The 27,655-nt window shown below is 51.7% G+C and overlaps 1 protein-coding gene across 17 annotated transcripts in view; it reads right to left on the bottom strand.

Annotated features, from left to right (window-relative positions):
- Positions 1–1,676: 1,676 nt before the first annotated feature.
- Positions 1,677–27,655, bottom strand: part of IFT122 (intraflagellar transport 122) — an 81,085-nt gene continuing 55,106 nt past the window's right edge. For 9 of the 17 annotated variants that reach the window (XM_055259124.2, XM_055259119.2, XM_055259122.2 and 6 more), the window contains 13 exons: positions 25,677–25,838; positions 21,214–21,380; positions 18,405–18,576; positions 16,862–16,964; positions 14,732–14,872; positions 13,515–13,612; positions 8,835–8,935; positions 6,695–6,860; positions 5,516–5,627; positions 4,425–4,547; positions 2,843–2,922; positions 2,297–2,461; positions 1,677–1,850 (listed from right to left, as the gene is read on the bottom strand). In XM_055259124.2, the coding sequence (XP_055115099.2) occupies positions 1,761–1,850; positions 2,297–2,461; positions 2,843–2,922; positions 4,425–4,547; positions 5,516–5,627; positions 6,695–6,860; positions 8,835–8,935; positions 13,515–13,612; positions 14,732–14,872; positions 16,862–16,964; positions 18,405–18,576; positions 21,214–21,380; positions 25,677–25,838 (1,680 nt within the window). In that variant the 3' untranslated portion in view covers positions 1,677–1,760. Of the gene's footprint in view, positions 1,851–2,296; positions 2,462–2,842; positions 2,923–4,424; positions 4,548–5,515; positions 5,628–6,694; positions 6,861–8,834; positions 8,936–13,514; positions 13,613–14,731; positions 14,873–16,861; positions 16,965–18,404; positions 18,577–21,213; positions 21,381–25,676; positions 25,839–27,655 lie in introns of those variants that run through there. The other 8 variants (XM_055259125.2, XM_055259127.2, XM_055259120.2 and 5 more) reach the window with 2 other exon arrangements.

Here is a 27,655-nt window from a genome sequence, read left to right as displayed (position 1 = left end):
AGCGCATCTGAATGAATAGGGATCCTACTCAGGCCTCTAGAGCTGAGCTTCCCGGGGCAGCAGAGCCCGGTACAGCACACTTATTTTTGTGTTCTTCGGCTGAGGGGATGCATGCTACAGTCTCGGCTGGAACCCTCCCCTGCCTCCAGCCAGGGACCATCTGATCTGTCACTGTGATTGACTGCTGGGTAGCTGGAGCTGTTTTCTCCCTCTCCCCTCTTTTTCCCAGCCATATGCAAATGATTTCAGTTCAAGTCATGCGCTAATGGAAATCCTAACACATTAATAAATGCTTAGTGAGAGAGTGCATGCATGATGGTAAGTAATTAGACACTCGATGGAGGAGTTCTGTTGGCACAACTGTCTGGCTCCCTTTCTTTATTTTCCTCCATCATCTCCAGAGAGATGCGGAGGGAGGCAGGGAGGAGGGGTAGTCTAGGGTGGGGCAGGGGCTCTGGGATGGGGCTCTAGCTCCAACACTTCCCACTGGGGGCCTCTGCAGCCACTCTCCTCGGGGCCTCAGTGTCTGCGTCCCTCCAGTGGGCACATTTGCCCTGCCCTGACCCCTGCACAGGCGGGTTGTAAGGAATCAATACTGCAGCACGACGGGAAGGTGGGTTTCAGCATGGCATGACAGCCCATAGCCTCTCTCCTGCCTGTGCCTGGCTGCTCTTGGGCTTTTCATGAAGTGCTGCATTGCCACCTCTGCCAGGTGGAGTCGGGGTGAAAGGGGCAGGGCCTCGGGGCTGGACAAATCATGGGCCGCCCCTCCCAGGGCTGGAGGCAGCCCCTGGGCCCTGGCAACCCCCTTCCCAGCCCCACTGGAAATCATAACCCTTCCTTCACAGGGCTGCTGAGAGGCTTGAGACAGCATGGAATGTGGCTGGTGCCAAAAACATCCCCAATACATGTGAGTTCTCCTTAGCTTGTGTGTGCTGTTCCTTCCATGCCCTCAAGCTGTTGGACTGGACATCAGTGATGCCTGAGGGAATGGACATTGGAAGTCTGGAATCTCAAACGGAAGCCTCCTGCTTAAGGAGCTGTTCCAAAGGGAAGAGTGTCCACTGGGCTGGGGCTGCTCTGTGGGGCTGGGGAAGGTGGACCGAAGAGGGCGGCTCCAGGGCCTGGACAGGAGCCTTGACTGGGCTACCAAACAGGAGCCTTTTTTTAAACTCCTACCATCTTCTTTGGACCCAGGTATTTTCTCTTGTCAAGATGGATCCCCATTAAATCAAAATAAATAAAAAAACTCCCTGCTCCCCTACCCCTTTCAATATTGCCATTTTGATTAAATGTTAAGAGCACACAAATGTAATGTTCCTTTCAAATTAGAAACAGGTGCACTTTTGCATACGGAAATTAAGTTGCAGACAATAATAAGATTTGCTAAAATGTAGACACTGATGAAAATAAGGAGCCCTTTTGTCATTATTGAGGCAATCTGTTGGCAAAATGTACATGCTAACGGTGTGACAGATCGGCGGACTCCAGCAGGCTGCCACGAACAACTCGGAGCCGTTATGAAAGTAACAGATTTTTTTCCTTAGAAAATATATGTACATTCTCTTCCTCATCTCCTGGTGCTATTTACAAGGCATGAAATGCCATAAATAGGAATTCCGTGGTTACACAAGGCCCCCCCACAAAACACAAACTTCATCTGGGCAAGAAACACATTCTGAGTTTAACTCTTTATTCTCCTTCACAGCCCAGCCGACCCCAAGGCAGGCAGAGGGTGTAGGCCGTCCCCAGGATGTTGGTCATGGGCCAGGGTCGTCCTTGCACCTGCGGCAGTAGGGGCAGCAGCCATGCTGAAGCACCAGCAACTCATAGTCCTCAGAATGGAACATCTGAGGGAAGATAGCCGTAAGCCCAGGCTGAAGCCCTAGTGCTCGTCAGCCCTACGCCTGGGGCCAGGACGCACTGCCTCTCAAGGGGGGGGGGGGCTTGGCAGTGGTCAGGGCTGGACACAGACCTGCAGCACCTTTGTTTGTGGGCTGGAAGGGGAGATGGGAGGGGGCTGTGGGGCTCCTTGTTTTCTGAGTGAAGGTCAAAGGCACATCACACTTGCTGGCCCTCCTAGATTTGGGGAGGATGTGGACAGCGCAGGGTCTAGTGAAGTCCACTTTAGATGCACATGGAATGCAAGTAGGGGGAGAGGACAGCCAAGCCTCTGTCCCAACTTGGAGCCATGGAGGTGCCCCTCCTCCCAGGGGCCAGGCCTCCCAGAGGGACATTTGGGCAAGGGAAAAGTGGCCGAGAGAAGCACACATGAGCTACCAGGGTGGCCACCTACCTGGAAGCAGGAGGGGCACATGGTAATGGAGGCGTCAGGCAGCAGTGAGCGGAAGTATTGCCACCTCAGGGGCGGGGGCCAGCGCTTGATGAGGACATCCCGGCGGCTCATGGAGCGCAGCACCAGCCGGCTCACCACCACTGGCACGAACTCTGAGCCACCTTGCTGCAGGGTGGGCGGGAAGGAGGCATAGTGTCCTCACTCAGCCACAGTGACACATCTGTGTGGATTATGATCCTGGAATCTTTGGCAGTGGCGAGAGAGGACCTGCTTCCTAAACCCAGGTGACCCCAACAGTGGCAAGCTCCTCCCACCAGAGCTGAAGCTGCCTCCCTGTCCACAGACCTGTGCCCTTGGCCAGGGTCCCTTGGGGGCAGCCATGGCTCCCACACTCCACAGAAGGGGGTCCTGCCCCTCCCTCGTGCCACGACATCTGGAAGTTCTGGCCAATCTTCCTGCACCACTGTGCTAGCTGAAGGTCCCCATGTGCACAGGACAAGGGATGGAGGCTGCTCTCCTGCAGGTCACCCAGATAGGCACTCTCACCTCAAAGCTCAGCTTAGCTGTGAACGGGTCCTCATCTCCCATGGAGTCCTTGGTCTCCACTAGCCGCAGAATCTGGGAGCCTGGTGGGATCTGGTCAAGGATGGAATCAGAAGCAGAGAAGGAGACAGACCCTAGCCTCCACCCTACACCTGTGTGAAGACTCAAGGGCAGCCGGGCCAGTGGAACAGTTTTCCAGGTGGAGGAACAGAGGGGGCTCAGGCCAAGGAGGCAGAGGGAAGGGACTCTGCTGGCCCTGCTGCCCTCACCCATTCCCCTTGCAGGCCACACACGCCATAGCTCCTAGGGCCAGTGGGAAGCACATGTGGGCCCTGTGAGCCGCTGCAGGTAGGCACGGAGGGGATGGGCCCAGGGATCCTGGAGAAACATTCAGTGGCTGCTGGGGGTCTGTGGGCACTTGTGATGGAGCAGAGAGGGGCGAGAACCCCTACTGAGCCCAGGGCGGGTCAGACTCACCTGGAGGTCCCCGGAAACCGCCCCTCTCCTACAGTGGTGGGGCTGGTAACAGAGGCCAGCAGGGGTCCCGCAGGGAGGCCCAGGACATGGGGACTGCTGGTATCAAGTTGGAGTGGGCACAGCACCCACCTGCCAGCACCATAGCACACATCATCTGTGGCACCTGAGGGAGCCTGGGTGGCAGAGATGGGTCCATCTTTCCTTCAGCAAGCAGCTCTCTGAGCTTCCCTCCTCCCAGTGTGGCCCCTGTGGGTGGCAGCACCTGGGAGCTGCAAGAAAGGCAGGCTCACAGCCCCCAGGCCTGCAGACTCAGTCAGTGCAAGGAAGCGAGGCCCCAGGCCATGTGTGTGCTGTTCCCTGCCAGAAGCCCCTCCCATGTCCAGCCTGCAAGTGTGGCCTGGCCTGGACAAGTGCCCTGGTGCATCCTCCTAGCCAAAGGGGCAGGCTGAGCTGTGCCCCGGGGCTTTCACTGCCACGGCTGAGAGGAAAGCTGGCTGTTTCTGGGGGCTATGAGGCTGAGGGGATGTGGGGCTGGTACTGTTCCTGATATCTCTGTTATGGGGGCACCACGGTGCTGCCAAAGAATGAAGTTGCCCAGAGGACAGTGCGGCCAAGAGAGGCAGAGCCAGCCTGTGACCAACCAGACTAAGTGCTGGGCCAGAGAGCTTCCTCTCCTGCTTGGGGCTTCCTTGCACACCCTTCGCTTGTTCAGCCTGTCAGTTTTGGACTCTGTCACTTGCATGCAAAAGTGACCTGAGTGGAAGAGCTGGGGGGCCAACACCGACATCATGTCCCATGTTGGCTATGTAGGAGCCATGCACAGACAGAGGCACAGCCAGTGCCTTTTAGTGGGCAGGGGAGGGTGGGAGACCCACACAGGAAGACCAAGGTGCCAATTGCCACTTCTGGGTCCTCAGGCCCTGGCCAGCTCTCTGCCCATCTCTGATCCCTGTCCCTGTCCCATGTGGGCCTGTCCAATCTCTCTGGGGACACAGGGCCAGGCTTAGCATGGCCTGCCATCCCCTGGGACTGGGCCCTCCTACTTCCCGCCTGTCCCCAGACCCCTCACACAGCCGCACACACAGGCTCTGGCCAAGGGCACGGATACTGTTTGCAATCTCTTGCTGTCTGTCATCCTGCTTGGGTCTCAGCACCTCCAGGTCGATGAGAGAGATGGCTTCTTCATCAGTGATCCCTTCCTCCAGGTAGAACTCAACCAGGTGTAGCACATCTGGAGGGCATGGAGAAAGGGCTGAGGGGGCTGCGGGCCTTGCAAGGGACTTGCCGCCAGGCAGGTGGGGTGTCCACAGAGTTCCTTCTCAACCCACTGGCAGCTTCACCAAAAGCAAGAAGAGGCAGCAGGGGCAGTCTGTGTGTGTGTGCAGGAGCAGTCTCTGTGTGTGTGTAGGGGCAGTCTGTGTGTATGCAGGAGCAGTCTCTGTGTGTGCAGGGGCAGTCTGTGTGTGTGTGTGTGTGCAGGGGCCATCTGTGTGTGTGTGTGCAAGGGCAGTCTCTGTGTGTGTGTGCAGGGGCTATCTGTGTGTGTGTGTGTGTGCAGGGGCCGTGTGTGTGTGTGTGTGTGTGCACAGGGGCAGTCTCTCTATGTGTGTGTGTGTGTGCAGGGGCAGTCTGTGTGTGTGTGTGTGCAGGGGCAGTCTGTGTGTGTGTGTGCAGGGGTAGTGTGTGTGTGTGTGCTGGGGCAGTCTGTGTGTGTGCAGGGGCCGTGTGTGTGTGTGTACAGGGGCAGTCTGTGTGTGTGTGTGTGTGTGTGTGTGTGTGTGTGTGTGTGTGTGTGTGTGCAGGGGCAGTCTCTCTGTGTGTGGCCTCTGCTCAGCTCCTGGGAAGGGGCTTCTGATCCTCTGTCAACATCGAGGAGCTGGGCCTTGAAAACCTATCTCAGCCTCCTGGTCTGAATGCAAAGCCATCGGACTCTCTTCCTGGGGCATTTGGTTATGTAAAGCCCTGCGCCAGATTCCCAGAGTGGGTGCTTCAGCTTTGGGCAGCAGTGGGTCCTATCTCTGGGAACACCGACAGTGACTCCTTGTGTCAGGCAGGTGGGCGTCAGAGTGTCCTCATTTCATAAACAGGGACATTCAGAGGCCTTTGGCCCTTGCCCAACGTCCTGAGGCCAGAGAACAGTGGAGTGAGCCTAGCTGTCCACAGGCCGTTCGCCCACATGCTCCGGATGCAGGGACTCACCGTAGGAAGAGGCAGAGAAGATGAAGGGCTGGCGGCAGTTGATGCAGACGTTGCCCAGGTTGTTGAGCAGTGGGTTGTTGGTGGAGCAGCGGTAGCACAAGGGCACCAACTCCTACAAAACAGCCATGGACTCCCGAGGGGCCAGGCCAGGGCAGGCATGTGTCCTCCTCCCCATGGACTCTGGCTTCGGGCCCCTGGGGTCTCTGACTGCAAAGAGGAAAGGCCACCTGGGTGGGCAGGCAGGGAATGGGTGCCGGGCCCAGGGGCTCCACGCCATGGGGAAGCAGGATAAAGGCCTGCCGAAATACTCAAGCCCTGTCACTTGGGTCCCTGTGCCCAAGACACCTGCACAGGCAGCGCTCAACGGCACTGTTCCCCTGGCAGGAATGACAGTGGCCGCTGCCACCATTAGCCAGCCATTTACCATGCTCCAGGCACTGTGTGGAGCACGTGGCCTGTGCTGGCTCTTTTAGCCTCACAACTACCTGTGGGAAAGGGGAACCCAAGGTGCAGAAAGATGGAGACAGAGCTAGGAGAGGGTGGAGCTGGGATGTGAACCCAGGTCTGTCTGATCCAAGTCCTTGCTCTGAGCTTGAGGGAGGGCGTGGGAAAGAAGGAAGCTGGCTGGGTTGAAGGAATGTGGGCTGGGAGTATGGGGTAGATTTGCTGGAGAACCACAGCCTGGTTCCAGAAAGGACAGAGGTTTCTAGAGTAAGGTTCAGCTCTGGAGCCAGGCCTGAGGGAAAGGCAGATCAACCTGGGCACAGAGGTGTGGGGCTTGCCTAGGGGAGGGCAAGGAGCAAGGGAGGCCAGGCTGAGGGCTGGGGCTGGGGCCGGGGGCTGTGAGCTGGCGCCAGGTGGACTGCGGGGAGAACAGGAGGTGGACAGGGAAGCCTGTACAGGGGAGCTGGCATGGCCAGGCTTGAGCGGGGGACACAGAGTCTAGAGGGAGCTGCAGCTGTCGGGGGCGGTGAGCTGGCGCCAGGTGGACTGCGGGGAGAACAGGAGGTGGACAGGGAAGCACAGGGGAGCTGGCATGGCCAGGCTTGAGCGGGAGGCACAGAGCCTAGAGGAAGCTGGCAGCTCTCTTCAAACGGAACCCAGGCCAGGCAAGAAGGCATGAGATGGCCTCAGGGGAGAGGAGGAGAAGCCGTCTGCCCAAGGGTGCTGCATCCTCACCTCACTGTCGTGGAAGGGCTTGGCGCGGATGGTCAGGGTACCCAGCTCGATGGATTTTTGGAATTTGGCAGGGATGTACAGGCCACGCAGCTTGTCATAGGCGTGCCGGGCCAGCCTATAGGCACCGAGGGCCTTGCTCTGCTTGGCCAGGGTGAAGAGTATTTTCCTGCCGTGAACAGGGTTAAGGACAGCAGGGGCAACACCACGCCCAGGAGCTGGCACTGCCTATACTTGGAGTGAGACCCAGGCTGGAACACAGCTCGTGCTGGTGCCGGGAGGGCAGAGGAAGGACTGTGAGGAAGGCTCTGTGCGCTTGTGAGAGGTGAGTGTACTCGGACGGCAAGGCCCAGGAATTTTTCCAAAGATAAAAACAGCGTAGTTTCCATTAATACTTTAACCTTGCTTAGCATCTCTGGGCCTGCTGATGGCTCATCTTGTACCCTGACTAGGCCGAAATGGCTCTTCCTGCCTCACCAAACCTGCCAGCCAGTCCCTCCTAGGACGCCTGGCATGAAGGGCACTCTGCTCTCGCCCTGCCAGGTGGGGCCTGGTCCAGACTCCCTAGGGAGCCACCCTCAACCCTGCTCTGAGGCCCCTGGGTGTACCCCACTCTGCCTGCACGCCCTTCCCCGAGGGCCTGGTGGGCAGTTTCTGAGCAGCAGCCTCGCCTGTGCTCTGGGGCCCCCTTGGAGCTCCTCAGCCAGAGGCTGACGAGCTTTTGTGCTCTCCTCTCAGGTCACCTCCAATGTTGGCTGCCCCCAGGCCCTCCTGCCCTTCCTCCCACATCTCTCCCAGTGTTCCTGCTCCCGCCCCCTGCAGTGCAGCCCCGTCCACTTCAGCAGTTCTGTGGAGAGTTTCCTTCTGTGTCTCCAGCATGACTCCTCAAAGTCAGGGACTGTCAGGAGCCATTTCCAGGTCCCCAGGGGATGGCACAGGGTAAGGCTCAGGGTAGGGGTTCCATCAAGCTGTTGACTCAAACAGAACTTGCTGGAAAGGATGAGTACAGGTGCTCAGCCCCCACAGACATAGCCCTGACTGCTCCTATGGTGAAAGACGGAGACGCATGCAGCAGAGGCCTGACTCCAGGAAGGCACATCTTGATTTGGGGGTGTTTCCCCTGAAATGTAAATAATGGGCCTGGAATCCTCTGGCGAGGCCAATTCTTACAACAAGGAGCTCTGGGTCTTCTCCAGTGGAGTGGATTTTCCTTACAGAGGGAAGGTGGGGCTGGGGCTGGGAAGGAGCTGAGAGTACAGTGAGATTTAGAAAAGAACAGGGACAATCACGTCTCCTGACATCCAAGACCTTAAAAATCTGGATCATTGCCTGGTAATGATCCAGTATCTGGCTGCACAGGCCCTTCAGGCACCTGCTCTGCTTATGGCACCACTGTGGCCCTCGGTGGCTACAGAAAGAGAGGAAAACCCAAAGGTAGGCTCTCAGGCCTTGGGTCCTGCTGCCTCTCCAGCCCCTCCCACCCAGGGTACCCTCACACCCTCCCACATGCCTTGCTTGCCTCTCCATACGCTGGGTCCTCCCCTGGAACATCCACTTGGCCATCTTCCCTGGCTGCCTCAGCTTGCATGATGGGTATCACCTCCTCCAGGTAAACTTCCCTGATCATGGCCCTGGCCTCAGCTTCATTCCACCCTCAGACACAGCACACATCCACCAAACCAGACCCTAACTTGTGACCTCCCTCTTTGATGGCAGCTTTGTTACCTGGTGCCTGGCCCAGAGCTTGGGGCACAGAAGGTGCTATGTATACCTGGGCTGAACAAACACTCCCTCCTCCCCAGTCTGGAGAAGTGCCCAAGGTTCCAAGCCCAAAGGCCTGGTGCTTCTTCCATTTCAGTCACACCCTCATCTGTGGGTTCTAGGAGGGATTGGGACAGTGTGTTGGCCAGAGACCCACTGCTGGGCTCAGCTCAGAGAGCCCTGAAAACTCATCTTCTCTTGGCCTGGGCCCCTGGGCCTCCCTGCTGAGCCTCTACAGCCAAACAGCAGCGGGAAGGTGAGTTCTCTTTCTTCTCTGAGGGCTGCTGAGAGGAAGGTTCTGCCAGGAAAGTGCTCTGGAAGGAATTTCTTGGGGCCATTAGACAAGAACGGTGGGATGGGGGAGGGATAAGAGAAAGGATACACTTTAGAGATGCCTGAGGGGGTGTCCTTGGGCAGGCTGTGCAGCAGGAACCTGGAGATGTTGAAAAGAGTTTCAGGACGATGGACACTGAACGGATCTTCCTGCAGTGAGAGAAAAGCAAACAGGGATTGAGTTCCTCAACTGAGCTGTTGCTGGGCCAGGCCAAAAGGCAGACACCAATAATTCTGAGTGACATCAACAAGAGCAGCTCTGAGTATTGAGCACCTACTATGTGCTGGGTGCTATACAGCCACTGTCTCATCTGGTCTTTAACATAATAACCTTGTGGTATGCATTTTTATCCTCACAGTACTGATGAGGAAACCGACACCTAGATAGATGATTTGCCCAAGTCACCAACTAGAACAGAGCTGAGCTGCTATTCAAACCCAGGTCTGATTCCAAAGCCCAAGAATGTCTTTCTTCCAAGCTGTACTGCCTCTGGAGTTGGTAATGATTCTATTTCTCTGAACTACTCAAGTTGTCTCCAATTAGCTCTAAAAGAGAAGACCTTCTATGCAGCTTAGGACATAACCACTGATTCATATAAGCCTGTCTTTCAACAGAGGCATTTAGCCCTCTCCAGCATGAACCCGCATGCCTCTTCTGTGCTTTTCAACAGCAGCTTGACTGATGTGCCACCAAACGAGCACACATGCGGAGTTCCTCAACTGCTGACCCATTTCCCTGGCTCCTGGCATAGGCACTAACAGGAGGCAGTTAGCACACATTAGTGACTGGTCTTCGTACCTAGAGGCTGCCAGAAGCTCAGCAGACAAATAAGGAATTTTCTATGTGAGGGTCTATAAAAGGTTAAGAACACCTTATTTTGAAGGCATCTGGCACACTGTATATAAACTGAGATTGCCCATTTCTAATAAAGCTTTAGATGGTGAGGATTACAGCAGGCCAGCCACTCCTCTTTCTTGTGAGCACTTAAGAAGGGTCTTGTGAGGCCTTACTCATCACTGAGCCACCAAAGCTTAACCCCTAATTGGTCTAAACTCCTGAGGACTCACTTTGCTCTACACTTCTTCAGTTCAGAGCTTAGCATTTTCTATTTAATTCACACGTAAATTTCTACACCTTTTGTTAGCTCCAAGAACCCAAGAAAACCTGAGACCACATCCTTTCCAGGGTAAGAACAAGATGAAGTCTGCCTCTGGTTCTACTGCACTAGGTAGGGAAGCTAAGTAACGTCCCAGAGAGAATAGGTAGGAGGGGAGTCCTTTCCTCTGGGAAAGAAGTCATGTATCCAGGAAGGACCTGAACTTCCCTTTCCAGTCTTGCCCTGAATCAGTGCTGCTCTGCTGGGCCCTGGATGCTGAACCACAAACTACCACTCACCTCCAGGCCTTTGCACAGGCTGTGACCTTTGCCACAAACGCCCTTCCTAATCCTCCTCCATTTCACTTGCCCCATTTTTACTTCTCTCCCTCCTGGCTGAGGGGCCACCTTCTCCAGGAAGTCTCTTCACAGGCCTCTAAACTTTTCCCCTGAGGGATTGTCCTGTTTGCTAGATTGGGACTGACTGCAGGGACAATGTTTTGTTCACCACTGTGTCACCAGGTCTCATCACAGCGTCTGTCACACAGTACGCATTTGTTGAATGAAGGAATGGCCCAATTATTAAGATTCAGCTGGGATAAGAGTCAGGGCCCCAGCTGGTCTGAGGCCCCTTAGCTCCTAGTCCCATGTAGGTCCTGGAGCAGAGCTCAGCTGTTAGGGACAGGAGCCCTCAGCCCCATGCCCCAGGTGAGGAAGTGGACAGGGAGCAGCGGGAGAAAAATCTGAGGGAAGGAGCTGAGAGCCAGGCTCCGGAATGGCTTGGGCAAACTGAGGCTGAGCTGGGCCCTGACTTCCAGCCTAAGTTGAGTCTGGGCTCCTTTTGTGGTGGTTTCTCTCTGAGTGAGCACCTGATAAAGATGAGGGACCCTGAGGGGGTCTTGTTTCAGGAAAGGCAAAGACTGTAAGGGAAGATGAGATCCCTTGAGACCACTGGCCCTGCTGTGGGAAGAGATGTGACACTAGACTGACAGCCTGCACAGAGCCTGTCAGGAGTCCTTCTTGCCAGACTTTCTCAAGAGGCAAAAAATGTGCTGAGAGGTCAGCACAGATTAGAGGGAAAGAAATGCCCAAGGTGGAAAGCAGGGCATTTGAGAGGTCAAAGAACTGCGGGAAGGCTGGGCGTGGTGGCTCATGCCTGTAATCCCAGTGCTCTGGGAGGCTCAGGCAGGAGGATCACTTGAGTCCAACAGTTTGAGGCTGCCATGAGCTATGATCATGCCACTGCACTGCACCTTGGGCGACAGAGACCTCATCTCTGAAAAAAGAGAAATGCCAGATGCCCAGCTGAAGGGAGCAGGTCAGGGAAAGCTGGCGTGAAACCTTGCCTGGAGCAGCAGTAAGAACAGCTGCCACCTAGGGTCACTCTATGCTAGGTACTCTTCCAATATTAACTCATCTAATCCTCAGAACAATCCCATCAAGTAGATACTGCTGTTATCCCTATTTTATAGAGAAAGAAGCTGAAGGCCAGAGAAGGTAAATAACACAGTGTCATTTGTGTGTGAGGACTCTCGAGTTTACCCACTAAACCAACATACTAGCCTGCTTTCTCTAAAAGGAGAGAGGGAGGGAAAGGCTAGGAACACAGGCTCCAGTGCCAGACTACTGAGACTCACATATTGGCTCTGGAATTTGCTGTTTGATAGTAGAATACATTCTTAAATGTGGTTATGTTATGCATCATTTAAACGGGCATTTCTCGCTTTACGTTTTTTTGCTAATGAGTTATTACTTGCTGTTTATTTTAGACTATGGAAATGATGTTAGACAAAAAACAAATTCAAGCAGTTTTCTTATTTGAGTTCAAAATGGGTCATAAAGCAACAGAGACAACTCGTAACATCGACAACACATTTGGCCCAGGAACTGCTAACAAACATACAGTGCAGTGGTAGTTCAAGAAGTTTTGCAAAGGAGATGAGAGCCTTGAAGATGAGGAGCACAGTGGCCGGCCATTGGAATTTGACAACAACCGAGAGCAATCATCAAAGCTGATCCTCTCACAACTACAGGAGAAGTTGCCGAAGAACTCAACATCAACCATTCTACGGTTGTTTGGCATTTGAAGCAAACTGGGAAGGTGAACAAGCTTGATAAGTGGGTGCCTCGTGAGCTGATCGAAAATGAAAATATAGTCGTTTTGAAGTGTTGTCTTCTGTTATTCTATGCAACAACAACAAAACATTTCTCAATCAGATGTGAGGTGTGACAAAAAGTGGACTTTATATGACAACCGGTGATGACCAGCTCCATGGCTGGACTGAGAAAAAGCTCCAAAGCAGTTCCCAAAGCAGTTCCCAAAGCCAAACTTGCACCAAAAAAAGGTCATGGTCACTGTTTGGTGGTCTGCTTCCGGTCTGATCCACTACAGCTTTCTGATCCTGGTGAAATGATTACATTTGAGAAGTATGCTCAGCAAATCGAGGAGATGCACCGAAAACTGCAACACCTGCAGCTGGCACTGGTTCACAGAAAGGGCCCAATTTTTCTCCACCCACCTGACTGCATATCACACAACCAATGCTTCAAAAGTTGAATGAATTGGGCTACAAAATTTTGCCTCATCCGCAATATTCACCTGACCTCTTGCCAACCAACTACCACTTCTTCAACCATCTCAACAACTGTTTGCAGGGAAAATGCTTCCACAACCAGCAGGATGCAGAAAATGCTTTCCAAGAGTTCACTGAATCCCAAAGTATGGATTTTTATGCTACAGAAATAAACAAACTTATTTCTCATTGGCAAAAATGTGTTGATCATAATGGTTCCTATTTTGATTAATAAAGATGTGTTTGAGCCTAGTTATAATGATTTAAAATTGTCTGAAACCGCAATTACTTTTGCACCAACCTAATAACCTGTGAGACCCCTCTGTCTAGGGCTTCATTCTCATCTGTAAAATGGGGGTGACAGTCCTTCCCTCAAAGTGTGGTTGAAAGGAGGAAATGACTTGATACGATGAAGCCCTCAGTACATTGCCTACTAGGTACTAAGTGCTCAACATCTGTTGGGTGATTGAGGAGATACAGTGGATGAAGAGGCTGTTGACAGCCCATCACCTGTTCCCCACTGCCACCAGAGAGATTTAAAATGGCTTTCTCAAAGAAATCAGGGAGTGACTAAAAAGAACTACTTGGGTTTCTGGAGACGAAGCCAACACTCTAGTTTCACAGAGAAGGAAACTGAGGGACAGAGAGGGAAAGTGAATTACTGAAGAACACACAAGTCACTGACAGGGCCAGGGAGGGAACTCGAGCCTTTGATTAACCTGGGCCTTCGCCCTACTGAAGGAGAGGGCCTCATGGAACTCCCACCCCACCTTGCTGGTTAATGCAGAGTTTTGCCGAGTCATCAAAGCCTGCACTGAGGAACTAGCAAGGCCCATTCCAGCTCTGGATTACAATTCAGAAGCCCACTGCTTGATGCATGGCAGACAAATAGTCAATCAAGGAAACTCAAACTTTTTCTCCCCAGAGGAGACCAAGATTCCTCAGCAGTTCACTGTGACCAGTGGGTTACATTCCATCCAGTCTGCTGCTCTTTAGATATGCCCGGGACTCCTAGCTCAGGAGATGGTACCCTCAGGTGCTGGTGACCCAGCCACCTTACCGTGTGGCGATGGATGGCATGGTAACCATGGTACAGCTCTGCCAAACGCTGGAAGTGGTGGAACTTGCCAAGCATTGTGTCCTTCTGGGCAGGATCTGCTGTGTGCAGCGGGTGGGAGGGGAAACGTGTCAAACAGTGTCTGTGGCTGCCAACTGGCCCCAGGAGGGGGGGCCAGGCAACAGTGCTTTTGCCAGCATCAGTTCTCCCACCACACAGTGTCTGTGCCAGGGTGAGGGACAAAGTGTAGTGAGGGGAAAGGCACTCTGCTTAGGAGTAGGGCCACTCCAGGATGGTGAATTCTTAGGTGGACAGGGCATAAGGCCAGGGAGTTTGAGGATATTTTTTCCAGATCTCTCACTGCACCCTCCCAGGTTATTCCCCTGGGGGAGCGACAGCTGCAGCAAGACCCCAGATGTGTCAGAAGAGCCTGCTGGGACAAGGGCAGGCAGACACCAACTGTATTCATTCATGCTCATCTTATGCCTCTTCCCTCTGCTGCTCCTATCAGAAGCATAAGGCACTGGCCCAAACAGAAAAATGCGACCTTACACCTGGGCTTGATAATTTTCAAACTGTAAGCATGGCTCTGTGAGGCTCCCAGCAACCAAAGGGACCAGGACAAGGGACTCCCACAGGACAGATGGGCATGCAGAGCTCAGGAGGGATTGTGACTTGCTACAAGTCACTTGCAGCCTCCATTCCAGTGTTTTTCCCACCCCTGCATGTGGCCTTGTCCAGTGGAGAAGAACATCTCCTTGTCTCTTCCACTTCCAGGACTCCTTCAGTACATCATGGGAAGTCTTGTGAAAGAAAGCAATATTTAAACTGTTTTCCTGGCTAGGATGAGTAAGAATCTGGAGTGTGTTATTATAAAGCCATCTCTTGTTCATCTTCTCATTTAATTAAAAAAATTTAAAACCCAGTGCTCACCCAGGTCCAGCTATGGGCTCCCAGGTAGCAGGGGAGAGATATGCTCTGAATTAGCAATGCGGGACTGGACCTGCCAACCGTAACCCCAGGACGGTCCTCATACCATTCTGATGGGCAAACTGGAAAAAGATGACACACCAGATTACGCCACTGCAAGGCAGGCTTATGGACAATACACCCAATAAACAAGCCCAGGGCTTTAATTAAAATGTCCCAGCTCTTCTGATGTTTATCTTGGTGTCAGAGTGGGGCTTGGGAAAACAGTGGTCTGGCTGATGTTTACGCACCTTGAGCTATATCGAGGCATTGCATGGACAGCATCCAGTAATAATAGGCAGCATCATTAAACCTGCTCTCTGCCACAGCATTGTTTGTGAGCTGCTCCAGCACCTGGACCGCTTCTCTTTGTCGCCCAGCCTTGTGGAATGCTGTAGGAGCGGTGGGGGGAGGAAAAAAGCACATGCTATTTAGGAAGTCACACAGGAGGCAGGATGGAGCTCTGTGGGGCTTGCACAGGGCTGCTTTGGAAGTAGGACACTCATTGGAGCATCTGCAGTGCTTCGTTGCTGGGATGGCGCTTCTCTAAATAACCAAGGCTACATCCTGGAAAAAGTACAGTGAGATAAATTCCTTTTTGGCTGGGAAAAGGCGACCGACTTTGAAAAGCACGGCAGAAAGGAAAAACTGGAGGGGCCAAATTCCAGGGCAAAGTCTAAGAGTGAAACTTGCCCATCTTCAGTGAGGTTCTGCACCCTGCTCATTCCAGGGCAAAGTTTTGTCACTCCTAAGGTGATACAAACAGGACCTGCCACTTTACTGCACTTGGAGGTAAAATGCTTTTGTTGCTAATCACCTCACTGGATCCTCACCACAGACTTACGAAGAAGGAAAATTATTCCCTTTTATGAGCAATGAAATGGGCTTTGCAAAATGGAGGTAAAGTGTCACACCCAAGGTCCCAGAACCAAGCCCAACTCAAGTCCTCAGTTTGTCTTCAAATGACTGCTTTTCAATGACCACTTTGAAGGATCTGCCTCAGTTCTCACAACCATTTGTGAAAACAAGCAAAAAAACTCTCAATCATTCCTATACTGTTTAACAGATATTTTCTGAGTACCTACTTCGTGGCCAGCCCCTTGAGATGTTGGTGGCTGCCAGTGAAGCACCTGTAGCCATGACACTTGCCATATGAGAACGCTCAAATGATCCTAATCCTCCGCCTTCAGAGAAGGAGAAGGTCTGGCCTTTGTTCCATTCTCATCTACAATCTCTTGTCTGAGTACCAAGTTACTATGGTGATGGATTCTTGGAAGGGCAGACACAGACAGATGGATAGGTTGATGTGTTTTGCCCAAACATGCAGATACTTCAGCAACTGGGTGCTCTGGAAATGCTGAAGCAGCAGAGAATGCGCTATCCTTCAATGAGGGCTTTCGGTTGAGGAGCTCCAACAGGGAGATTTGTTCTGCAATGTGTCCGGAGCGGGCAACGGTTACCATATAGAAGTGTAAATCAGATGCTATGGAACATCAAACACCCAACTTCAATTAGAAGGCTAAATAGGCAGCAAAACAGAAAAATCAGGTTCCCCAGTCAGAGAGGCACTGGTGCAATTCTGGTTCTGCTGCCGACTAGATTTGTGACTTGGCATGGCACATTTAGCCTCTTCGTCCTTGCACAGCTGTTGGCAAGATTCAAGGTTACATAGGTTAAGTGCTCAGCCAGGGCCTGACACAGAGAGGGAAGTCAACTTTAAAAAATATGATCAATAACATCAACAAAAGTTCTATACTTGCTTTGGCTCCTATTTCAGATGCTGTTGTACGTTGTGTGCAGCCCATTTTACCAACAGAAATCTTAAGGAGCAGAAGTCACCCGTTTATCTGAGCCAGAAATAAAAGCTGAGTTTCTGTTCTCAGCAGAGGTGAGACCATGCCTCACACTGTGTGGCAGTCCTCCCTTACTGTCCTCATGGCACCCTGGCTCATATTACCTCCCTGCCACTTCCTAGCTATGAAACTTCAGGCAAATTTCTTCACCTCTTTACCCTTCAGTTTTCTCATCTGCAAAATGGGAATCATAATGATAGTAGTTATACCATAGGGCTGTTGCGAGGATTAAATGGGAAGATACACTGCAGTGCACAGCACTTTGCTCAGTAACCACAGAGGCTTGGAGAGGAGGCAGCACCTCTTAAGGGCCTATGGCAAGTGAGTGTGGCCCAGGAGGGTGTGACTCCAAAGCCAATGGTCTTTCCATGCTCCACAGTCTTTCACCACCAAACAGTCACATCCCCAAGATGAAGTCATCTATCTTGGGATCTACAGATGGGAAGGTCTTGGTAGCCTTCCTGAAATGTATGTCTTGGCAGTGACTTCTCCTGCTCCTTCTAGAAGGTGACAGTCTGTGTTGCCTACCTTTCTGGGCTTCCTCAAAGCGATCGTTCTCTGCTAGCCACTGAGCATACGGCACGTAGATGTCATCCTTAAACTCAGGATGCTTCTCACCCAAAGCAAAGGCCTGGGGGAAGGAGCAAATGAAGTCTTAATAAAGCTGCCCCTGCAGCCCCCATGAAAACACTGCACTTGGCTGAATCCATTAGGGACGTCATATTTTGCCAGCCTGACAACTCAGAGGGGGAGAGTGCCTCCCCCCAAAAACTACCCACAGAAACGCAAAAACAAATCAGCTCTTCGAAAACAAAAGGCAATTAACAGCAATATGCAAGCGACTGGATTCAGTAACAACACAGTCTGTTTCTGGACCACAGAAGCAGCCCAGAATCGGAAACATTTTATTTTGAGGGTTTGCGTGGGCTCCTGTAGTGCTGCAAACAGATTTCTTTTAATTGCGGGCGACACCTAAGGAAACAGAATTGACATTATCATCATCACCACTTCTTATCAGTTGTCAAAGATGACTGTGGGCTTCATGCTGTATGGACCCACTGACTGCTTCTCACCTAAGCCCCAGAACCACCTGTCAGGCCTGGAGAACCGGACATGAGCCATGGGGAGAAAGTCTGCCTGATGCACAGCGAGGTCTGAGTCATTCTAAGATGCTCTAATCTATGCTGCTTGAGAAATCTAATAAATTTCTCTTGAGAAGCCATCATTGCCTCTCTCCCTAGCCCCACCTTTTCTCATGAGTGACCTCATCACCTCACCAAATGGAGCCGTTCAGAGAGCAGACAACAGTCAGACGGCTCCTCTCAGTGAAGGCTTTGCTTTCACTCTAAAATGGACCATGATGGGTGGGTGGGTGAGTCGGGGGAGGATCTTGGCACAGCTCCTAATCCTCTCGGGGATGGATTTCTCTGCAGGGAACAGGGAGCCAGTCAGCTGGAGGGTGGGGGTTGAGCCACAGAAGGGGCAGCATTAGCTGCTTCTGCCAGCCTGAGGCTGGCCACCTTTCTCACTGGCCTGGCTAATTCTTTACAGCCCCCGACACCAGAGAGAGAAGTAGTGGTTGTGGGGTGGGGGCAGAGAAGGGAGGGAAAAAACTGGCCCCTGAAATGGCTCTCGCAGTCTGGATCTGGAAAGCACAGATGGTGCTTTCTGCCAAAATGCTACCCAGCAGGTTTTAAATGTCACGCAGGTGCATCTCCACATCAGCCATGTGTCTGAGCCTGTGGTGCTGGTCAGAGGCAGCTCAGCCCAACGGCAGGCACTGGAGCTGTCGTGTTCACACTCACATCCCCGGTGCCTGTCACCACCCTGGCACAGAGCTGGCTGTCAGTAACGATTTTCTCAATGACTGAATGAAGGGACAAGTGGAAAGGCCCTCCACGATTCTGTGGCTCAGAGAATTCGAGGTTAAGTTACCTGACTGCCAGCCCAATGTTCCTTCCATCATGAGGGCAGCTTCTCTCCATCTGAACCCCAAAGGGCCCCTGTACCCACCCGCCTGTGTCCCAGGCTCAGGTGGGGCCCCAGCCCACGAGGCCTGCTTTCCCCTCACCTCATCCCAGCGCTGGGTCTCCACATGCAGCTGCACCAGGGACTTGAGGTCACCCATCTTCAGGTAGGTCTCAGCAGCATAGCCAGGGCTGTCCAGCTTCTTGAGGTAGGTGGCGCACAGCAGCAGAGGCTCACGCTCAGCCTTGTCCAGCTTGCGGGCGATGTCTATCAACCTGGAGAGGGAAGGGGCAGGTAGGAGGGTGGGCTCTGGGTCTTGTCAATGGCAAGCTGTATGTCCATTCATTCTGCGGTCCCCAATGTTGATACTGTGCCATGGCCCTTGGGAGTTGCTCAGTGGGTAGTTATTAAATGCATGAATACACACTCCAGAAACGTCACCAGGGTCCGGGAGAGGTGGCCTTTACAGGATCCCGTCAGCCACCTTGTGTGTCTTTCTCAGAAGTCACTGAGCTATCCAGCAGGGCATAGAAACAATTATCTCCTAATCCCCTACCAGGTACCCAGATGACGCCATGAGCTTTCCCATGCATGAAATCAGAATCTTCACCACCCTAAGAGGTGGATGATTACTTCCATCTCTCAGATGAGAAGAATAAAGTCTGGGGGGAAGGTGAAGCACCCAGCCCAAGACTAGGCCCAGCACTCTTTCCACCACGGGTGCAGGAATTCTCACAGAAAAGTGGATGCCAAGGCGTAAAAATACCTCCATGACTGCCCTCTAAAGGAAGTGAGCGTGGGGCCTGCTCTGAGCTCTGGACAAAGGCCTGCAGGAAGTCTTCCCTGTCCTCCTGGCCAATGTGCTGACCAAAGGGAGGAGCTGCAGGGACCCACTGGCTTACCACTGCTTCCCCATGGTGAGCGGCCCTCCCATTGCTCATGGGGACATGAGGCCTGGATAGAATGCACTTGTTCTCTCTGGTCAGGCTGGAATTTGGAGTCAAACTAACTCTCCCAGGAGAAAGGGTTCTACCCAGGCTAGTCTTGGTGAGAAAGGAAGGAGAAGCAGCTGTAACGAATCCCTGTCTCAGAGACAGGCAAGGCACAGAGGCCTGTCAGTCTACACTTAGAATAATAATGGCATCTAAAAATAACACTGCTCAGCAGAAAAAGGACACGTTTTTAGGGAAAGGTGGCATAGACAGCCCTTACAGCCTTAGAAACCTTTCCACCCAACACACCCAACGTCCCTGGAGGAAAGACACCTTTTATAGCCACATCTGGAAAGCGAGCAGAACATACTTAATGTGTTTCTTGAATTACTCAAGTACCCTCAGGGTAACCTGATACATAGCACTTACAAATGAAAGTGTCATGAAAAACCAGAAGAGAGAACAGAGGACCCTAAATCTGCCTGGCTGTCTTCTATATGAACCCTTTCATTTAAAGAATAATGTGGGGAACAAAATCTGTGCCTCTGTCTTTAAAAAAATTACTATTGGACAAGAAAAAGATGGGGTGGTAGGACATCCACCAAGGTCCCTTTGTGAGGGGCCCACACACCAATTATTAATATATGGCAGCACACAAGGAAACAATTTAATCATTAACCAGCCTCTTCCGTATCCCCAAATCCTGGCTGGGCCACTGCTACCTGTAGACCACAACGTTGTTTCCAGAAGAATCAACAGCCTTTAGGACCCGGCCTGAGCCACCCTCAGGATCTTGTCCCATCATGTCCTTTGCCTACCGCAGCAGCACGTGCATGTGTGTGTGCACATGCATAAGCCTGAAGCTCACTGACTGGGAGGACAAAACCTTCCCCCTGGAGGTCTGGTGTGCTGAGTCCCAAGGCTGAATCCATCCTGTCTCAGTGCTGCCCCCCCCAACCCCCTCCTCCCCCTGTTGTCCACCTTGACGAATGGTGTAACCCACTAGCAGCCAATGAGCAAAGCCAGCCTGACACTCATCCCTGCCCCAACACCCTGGGATGGGTCACTTGGTTCTAACACTGCTACTTCTCTCTCATGCCCTCAGCTACCAAGTTCCCTCCTGCTCTACAGCACTAGCCAGTTATCTGGTCTCCATTCTACCTGCCTGCCTGAGGGGGTGTCTGACTGTACAACCCTGACTGTAGGTGGTCACTTGCTATTGGCAAATCTAAGCACCTCCGTTCGGCATCGGAGGCCCTTCCAGTGTGGCCAGCCCACTTCCCCCAACCCACAGCCCACGTCCTTCACCCTCCCATTCCCACACGTCTTTTATTCCAACCAGAGCCGACTCGCTGTGTTCCTGCTGTACTTCCTGCCTGCATATCCTTTCCCCCCATCTCTATTTACCTCTTGGAATTCTTCAAGGTCCCTTCATGCAAAGAGTGTCTCCTAAGAGAAGACATCCATGGTTCCTCCCATAAGAATTCTTCCCTGATGGATTTGGAACTTGTTTTGTTTTTGTTCCTACCATTACACGTGTAGTAGGCATCGACATCCACCAGATCAGAGGCTAAAGCTCAGCTCTACAACTTTCCAGCTATATGGACTTTGGGAATAACTTGTCCTTTTTAGCTTCTGTTTCATCATCTGCAAGGTGGGCGAGGAGACACCAGCCCTGACGGCATAAGTGGAAAACCTAATGCCTGGAAGGTTATCACAGCGTCTGGGTTGTAGTGAGCGCTCAGCAAATGGCAGCTGTGATGTCCTGGTGTCTCCTCTTCCCTGGTCCCCACCATCCCTTCCCCTAGTGACTCCACAAGCTCCTGGAAGGCAGACAATCTCTGTGTCTCCTGAAGAACCTAGCCACTATCACATTAGCTTTAGATAATTAGAGAAGCACTATTTGTTCCCTTGTCAGTCAAGAGGTGACATGTGATGAAACGCTGCCAAATGCTTCCAGGGGCAGGGACCAAAACCTACATGTCAACCCAGCCATGGTCACCACAGATCTCGATGGCCTTGACGTGCTCTCCTGCTGAGATGTACATCTCCACGGCAGCTTTGGGCTCCTTGATATTTCTGGCCCAGTCAGCCTGTTTGGTGATTAGCATCTTTGTTTCTTTGGGGTCTCCAGATCCAAGGAAATCCTGAGGAAGCACAACAAACAAAAACACTCTGGATCAGAACTTCCTGTGCCAGCGTTACATCAGGCTTTTCTAGCAGCAAGGGCGGGCCCCACATGGCTGAAGCAGGCAACCAGGAGGTAGGCAGGGCCTGGCCCTGACGGGCTGAGTCGGGGGAGTCCCAGGTCTCGGGAAGAGTGATCTCAGGCTGCCCTGCAGGTGTTCCTGGGGGATCCTGGGACAGCATCGAGGACGCTGGCCCCCAATGCTTCCTTCCCGTCTCACAAATGGGCATTTGTTCATCGGCTAAACAACACTTTCTAGACTATTTGGGGCACTGCACATGAAGTCTGCAAGGTGGGGGGTTCATGATCAGGCTGTCTCTCACTCACATAGTTTGGTAAATACATGACTATTCCTAAACAGCAATGAGACAACCTGGTGCACAATTCCAAATATCAAGACCTATCATCTTTATTCAGATCATATGGGTGACACCACATGCTTCAGAGTGAGGCTGAGCATGGGTTCCCCTAAACTTACACAAACAAAATGACTTACAGAGTTTGCCGGCCCTCCATGCCCTCCAGGCCCTCTCTGAGTCACCAGCAAACGTTCTGTGCCCTGAACTAGAGAATCATCACATTGTCTTTGCCTCAGTTACTTGCCTAGAACAGATAACACGCAAACCTCTCTCTGGTTAGTTGCTTCTCAGCTGAATGGTTAGGGATCCTGTGCTGAGGTCAGGTCTGCAGGGGTGAGGACCTGATCCGACAGTGGGACAGCAGGAGGCCATGGGGGGATCTAAGGCAGGGAAGGTGCTCAGGACAGGACCTGAGAAGGAAGAGATGGCTGTGGTCCTGGAGGCTCAGGGATCAGGCCTAGGGCCTGTGTTCCTTCGGCCTCAGCATACCTCTGAAGCAGTATGCCCAGCTTCTCTGGGCTGGCCCTAGAATGTGTGAGAAACAGCCTCAGAACATCACCTCTTTTCAGGGTAGTTACCCAAAATACACACATGGGAGTTTGCCAGAGTTGAGGCAGCTTTTAAAGGTGGAGCTTTTCAAAAAGGGAAACTGGGAGCACTTACAGCCCAGGTCTATGTTACCAGCAAGAAGTGGTTTGTCTCAGGAATAACATACCCTGCAGAGAGTGCTTTGTGTCAGCCTCACTGAGAATAAAAAAAGCACTCCTTTCCCCATGATTAACACTCATGTGTCAGGAAAGTACAGTCAATGTATGCTAAAAATCCACTTGAACAATTAGCTCGCTTTTTCCCCTCATTTGCTTTCAGGGTAAATGTGCTTTCAGAGTATTAGGTCGGCCTAATATATGATACATTTTAAGAAGGGGAGGAAAGAGCACTGTATACCCTGATGCTGGGACCCAATAGAAGACTGGCCCCCTGGCTGGCCTTTGGTTCTCCCTGGAGCTGACAAAAGAAGGGGCTTGGAAAGCAGCCGCTGTCCCCGCCTAGTTTGGGCCTTTACAGACACACCTCTCCTTTTGGCAGCTGCTATGGCGCAGATTCTCTATGCCAGCATGAAGCTGGAAACCCTGCCTACCTGGCTGGTGAAATGAGGGTGGCAGCTGGGAGAAACAGGCATCTTAGCAGACTAGAAATGTCCTTCAAAGGGACTTCAGTGAGTGCTCAGGGGACTAGGGGTGACCGTGGCAAGGGTGAGAGGCTGAGAGGGAGCCATAAGCCTAGGCCAGCTGGCCACTCAGGGAGCTATGACTTCATTAAAGCTGGGTCTAAAAGCTTCCTTCAAGGCTCAGCAAACTGGGAATTCAAAGGCTTTTTGCTTTCCTGAAGCTAAGTTATACGTTATCTGGGGCCATGGCAAAGACTTGGCCCTGAAGTGGACAGAAAGAGGCTGTGCTGAGTGATGAATGAGACTAAACAGTGTTCTCATGCTTGGTGATTTTGATAAGAACATACTACAAAAGAGTTAAGAGCATTATAATTCCCTTTATCACCATATAAACATGTCACTTATCCAGAAAGCATACAATTTATTTGTACGTGGGAATGTAATTTTAAAATTTTCTGAAAACTAGATTGAATCTTGGGAAGCAATTTTCAAGTAAACAAAAACATGCCATGTTAATCAGCACTAGATCTCCCCCACCCCCCACATAATGTGTATGTACACATTTCTCAAATTCAGACTACCAGGTGGGGGCAGGGGGGATTGAAATGGAACCAACCTTCTTGAATAGTGATCAAAAACTAAAACCAAAAACAAGTCCTAGAGTATTTACCTTCATAGAGAGACGGAGCAGATGGAGTGTGTAAATGGGCTGCAGTTCTGGTGGGAGGCTGTGGGCACAGGAAGTCCACCAGAGTGTAAGGAGGGGCCTCAGAGCAGGGGCAGGAGTGGGGCCAGCCAGGGAGAGAGGTGTGAAGATACACTCTGTGGTCACGTGTGGCCCCTCTCATCTTCCTAATCTTTCTACAGGTTGCATTTCTAATGCGCTTTCCTATACAGTATTCTGTGCAAATCTCATGACTAAACTGAGCTGTGGCTATTACCATCTGAGAAGGGAAGGGAGGCTTGGCAAACTGAAGAGCCTTTCCCCAGGTCATCTCACAGAAAGAACCCGTACTCACCAGCTCTGGGGCACCAAGGCCAGGCATTTTCTTATTTATTTATTTTTGACATGAGTCTTGCTCTGTCACCCAGGCTGGAGTGCAGTGGCGTGATCTTGGCTCACTGCAACTTCCACCTCTGGGGCTCAAGCAATCTTTCCACCTTAGCCTCCCAGTAGCTGGGACTACAGGCACCGGCTAATTTTTTGCATTTTTGGTAGAGACAGGGTTTCGCCATGTTGCCCAGGCTGGTCTCGACCTCCTGAGCTCAAGCAATCCACCCACTTCAGCCTCCCAAAGTGCTAGTATTACAGGCTTGGGCCACCACGCCCAGCCTGGCCAGGCATTTTCTACTGCAGCACAGCTGCCTCCTTGAGGAGGCTTCAGGGGTTCCTAACCCTAAATTCTACCCCTAGGGTCTTGATCCCTTAAGGGTTCATCCTGAGTTAAAATTTTGTTATCCCCGGAAGCAGAGATGCACTGACTCTGGTGATCATAGTATGAATGAGTTATGAAATCTTCTAGGTGTCTGTGGTGGGGCCTGAGGGAGGGCAGGAAAAGTGACGAGGAAAAGGCAGAGGGAGCCTGAACACCCTGGGTCTCAGGTACGGAGTGAAGAAATCACTAAGGTGAAAAGACAGGCTAGGGCCCAGGAACTCGTCCACGTACTGATGAACAATAGGTCCTGGGCAACATCACAGGCCACCAAACACACCTTCAGCCCCAGGGTCGAACAGGTGGTGGAAGAGCACAGCCATCTTCAGGAATAGAAAAGCAGAAAAAAGTGGGGAAGATTTTCCATCTTGAACTTGTAAGCTGGAGAATTAACCATTAGTAGCCCACTAATAGGTTGTGGCTGATGAATCACTTCATAACATACTGAGAGCCACTTTTGACACTCCCGGAAAAGGCAGGTTAACAAAGCCCCTCTGTAGAAGGAAGACTGTAGTTGCTCAATGCACCCAAGTCTCTTTGAACCTTGCTTAGACTGAACTGCAAATGTCTTGACTGGTCTGGGCTCCTTAGTACAACTCCTTCCCACAGAAGACATCAGGAGCCTGGTCCAGGAAGCTCCTCTCCTACACCTGCCTTAAAAGGCCCAGCTCTGCTGGGGACTAAGGTTCATAAGGGCCATCCCAATGCAAAAGAGAATCTCTGCTATCACCCACTGCAACCACATGGTAGCCACTCTGCAGCTGCCAGGTGTGAGGCATGCTGCGCTAACACAGGGCGGGGCGGAAGCTCTGCCTGACTTCCCAGAAGCCCAGTGAGAAGTCCAGGACAATCAGCAGGTGCTATGGGAAACTTGGCTGGCAGGCACCATGTCGTCCTGTATGACTGGCAGGACCGGCTCCTGCCTGAAGGCACTGATTCTTGGCGGCTCCTGACAAGGATTGAGAGGATTTGTGGGAGACAACCCTGAAGCCCTGAGCCCTCAACTCAATGAAGGGATTGCGCTGGTGTAGACCCACAGCCATCCAGCTCTGTCACTGATGAAGGTCTCAACTGCCACAGTCTGCCCCCTTCGTGTCAGCCTTAAAGGTCGGTTTTAGGTGAGTTTCAACCAGTGGCTGTAGATGGGTCCTTTGTTTACCAGTTTCCCCACATACTTTCTGAGACCATTGCTAGTTTTTGTCTGCACCACTCTTGGGGAAAATAACTTGGACACCGCAGGTGGGAATACCAGTGGGCTACAAGCTGGAGCTTGGGCCTAGGACAGGGTGCGTTACCTTGGCATACTCAAACATGCAGAGGTCGGTGTACATTTCAAGTGCGAGGTTCTCGTGCCCACTCCTCTTGTACAGTTTGGCGGCCTCATGGAACTTCCCCTGGTAGGAAAACACATCTGCCAGAAACAGGTCATTGTTGGTCTCTCCCCGCTTCTTCCTCTCCTGGAAAAATTAGAAGCACAGGAAATGGCCTCTGCAGCCACGGGCAGGAAGCAGCCTTTACAAAGGTTAGATGTGGCTATTTCAAGTGAGGCCCCTGGGCCTTCCTACTGGAACCTGGGCTTGGCTCCTGGCTGTTGTCTCTCTCCCCTAGGTTCCCGCTGGGAACGCTTGACAACAAAAGCAGGCTTTTACCAGACAAGCAAAGATCAAAAAAAGATGCAAACCTTTGTTTGTTTAATGGAAATTCCTCAGGGTTGCTTTCCTGTGTATTCCAAGGCTATGACAGAATAGTTTGAATAGTGTGTGCTCTGACTCATCCATGACCCCTAAGCTCCCAAGATCTCCCAAATCTGCAGGCCCTGTTTGGCAGAGTTGTGGCTCATGGGGATGACAGAGCAGGAGAATGTTTAGGGTTTCTGCCCCAGAGGGATACCAATAAAATAGGATGACAAGTCTTACTATGTCCCTACTTCTAAAGAGAAGGTAAGAAATCCCACATGCTGAACATTCACTAGGTTCTGGGTATATACTTTATACAAACATGGCCCCTTTATTCCTCTCAGTAACCCTCAGGGTAGGTCTCACTACCCAAGTGTTAGAGTCAAGGATGCTGAGACTCAAGAAGAGGAACAGGTCAGGGTCAGACAGAGCTGGAATTTGGACGTAGTTCTGTCTGACTCCAGATATTCCTTGTATCACATAATACTGTCTTTTGAAGCAAGTGATGTCCCCAACAACACACACACACACTCTCACTCACACACACACACACACACACACACTTAGCACAGCTAGGATAAAGCTTCTTCCTTCTGTGTCAGGGAACATTCACTTGTCTACAGCTCGAGTATTTGTAAACACTCAGTAGCACCCAAACCCTGAGCCCTAGCAGTTTCCTTTTGCTTGTTTTCTAGCAAGAGTAGCATATCGGAGGACGATGAGACATTGAATCAAACTCTTAGACAAGCTGGTGAAAGTTTTAACAGCTGGAGGCAATATGCTTCCACACTGACAGAAATCATCATTCTAAAAACCTGCACATAGCTCAGGCTCATCAAACAGACTAACTCCTAATAGTTGGAAATGAATTAAAATCTTGCAGTGAGATAAAAGACTGATTTTGGCTGGACATGGTGGCTCACACCTGTGATCCCTACACTTTGGGAGGCCAAAGGAGGAGGATCACTTGAGCCCAGGAGTTGTAGGCCAGCCTGGTCAATATAGCCAGACCCTATCTCTGCAAAAAAAAAAAAAAAAAAACAAAAAAGATTTTACTAGACATGAAATTCAGGCCATATCCATTCTAGGCCCCAGGATATCACCATGACCAATAAGAACGATCTATGGCACTCAGCAGGTGCATGTCAACATGGGCAGGTTCTTTCCCCCCGTCAGCAGGACAAGAACATCTCCCCTATCCAAAAGGCACCCACTAAGGACCTGCAGTTCTCTGGAATTATGCTGAGCACCCAGATGTGTGCAACTAAGTCCGCGGGCAGTCGACATAGAGCACACTCAAAGGCACTTTACTTTTTTTCAAGAGACAATCTTAGGAGTTTACTTTAACGCACTTACCAGCTCATAGCACACGAGGAGAGGACTACATTTTGACCCCAGTAAGATGTGACAAATAATAGTTGGACCCCACAGCAATCAGTTACTTTTATAGAGAGGAAATTATGCTCCTTGGCTTCAGATGAAGACCCCCAGATCCAGGCCAGTGGATTTACAAGTGACAGTCAGCAGCACTGGGCATTTTGGGCAAGAGCTCCGAACAAGCCCTTTACCATGTGGGTAGGTAAACCCCAGAACATACA

This window comes from Symphalangus syndactylus, chromosome 21 (genome assembly GCF_028878055.3).
Source record: "Symphalangus syndactylus isolate Jambi chromosome 21, NHGRI_mSymSyn1-v2.1_pri, whole genome shotgun sequence".
In the NCBI taxonomy this organism is placed as follows: domain Eukaryota; kingdom Metazoa; phylum Chordata; class Mammalia; order Primates; family Hylobatidae; genus Symphalangus; species Symphalangus syndactylus.
The sequence above is the reverse complement of the archived record's forward strand: the minus strand, read 5'-3'. Positions and strand labels throughout refer to the sequence as shown.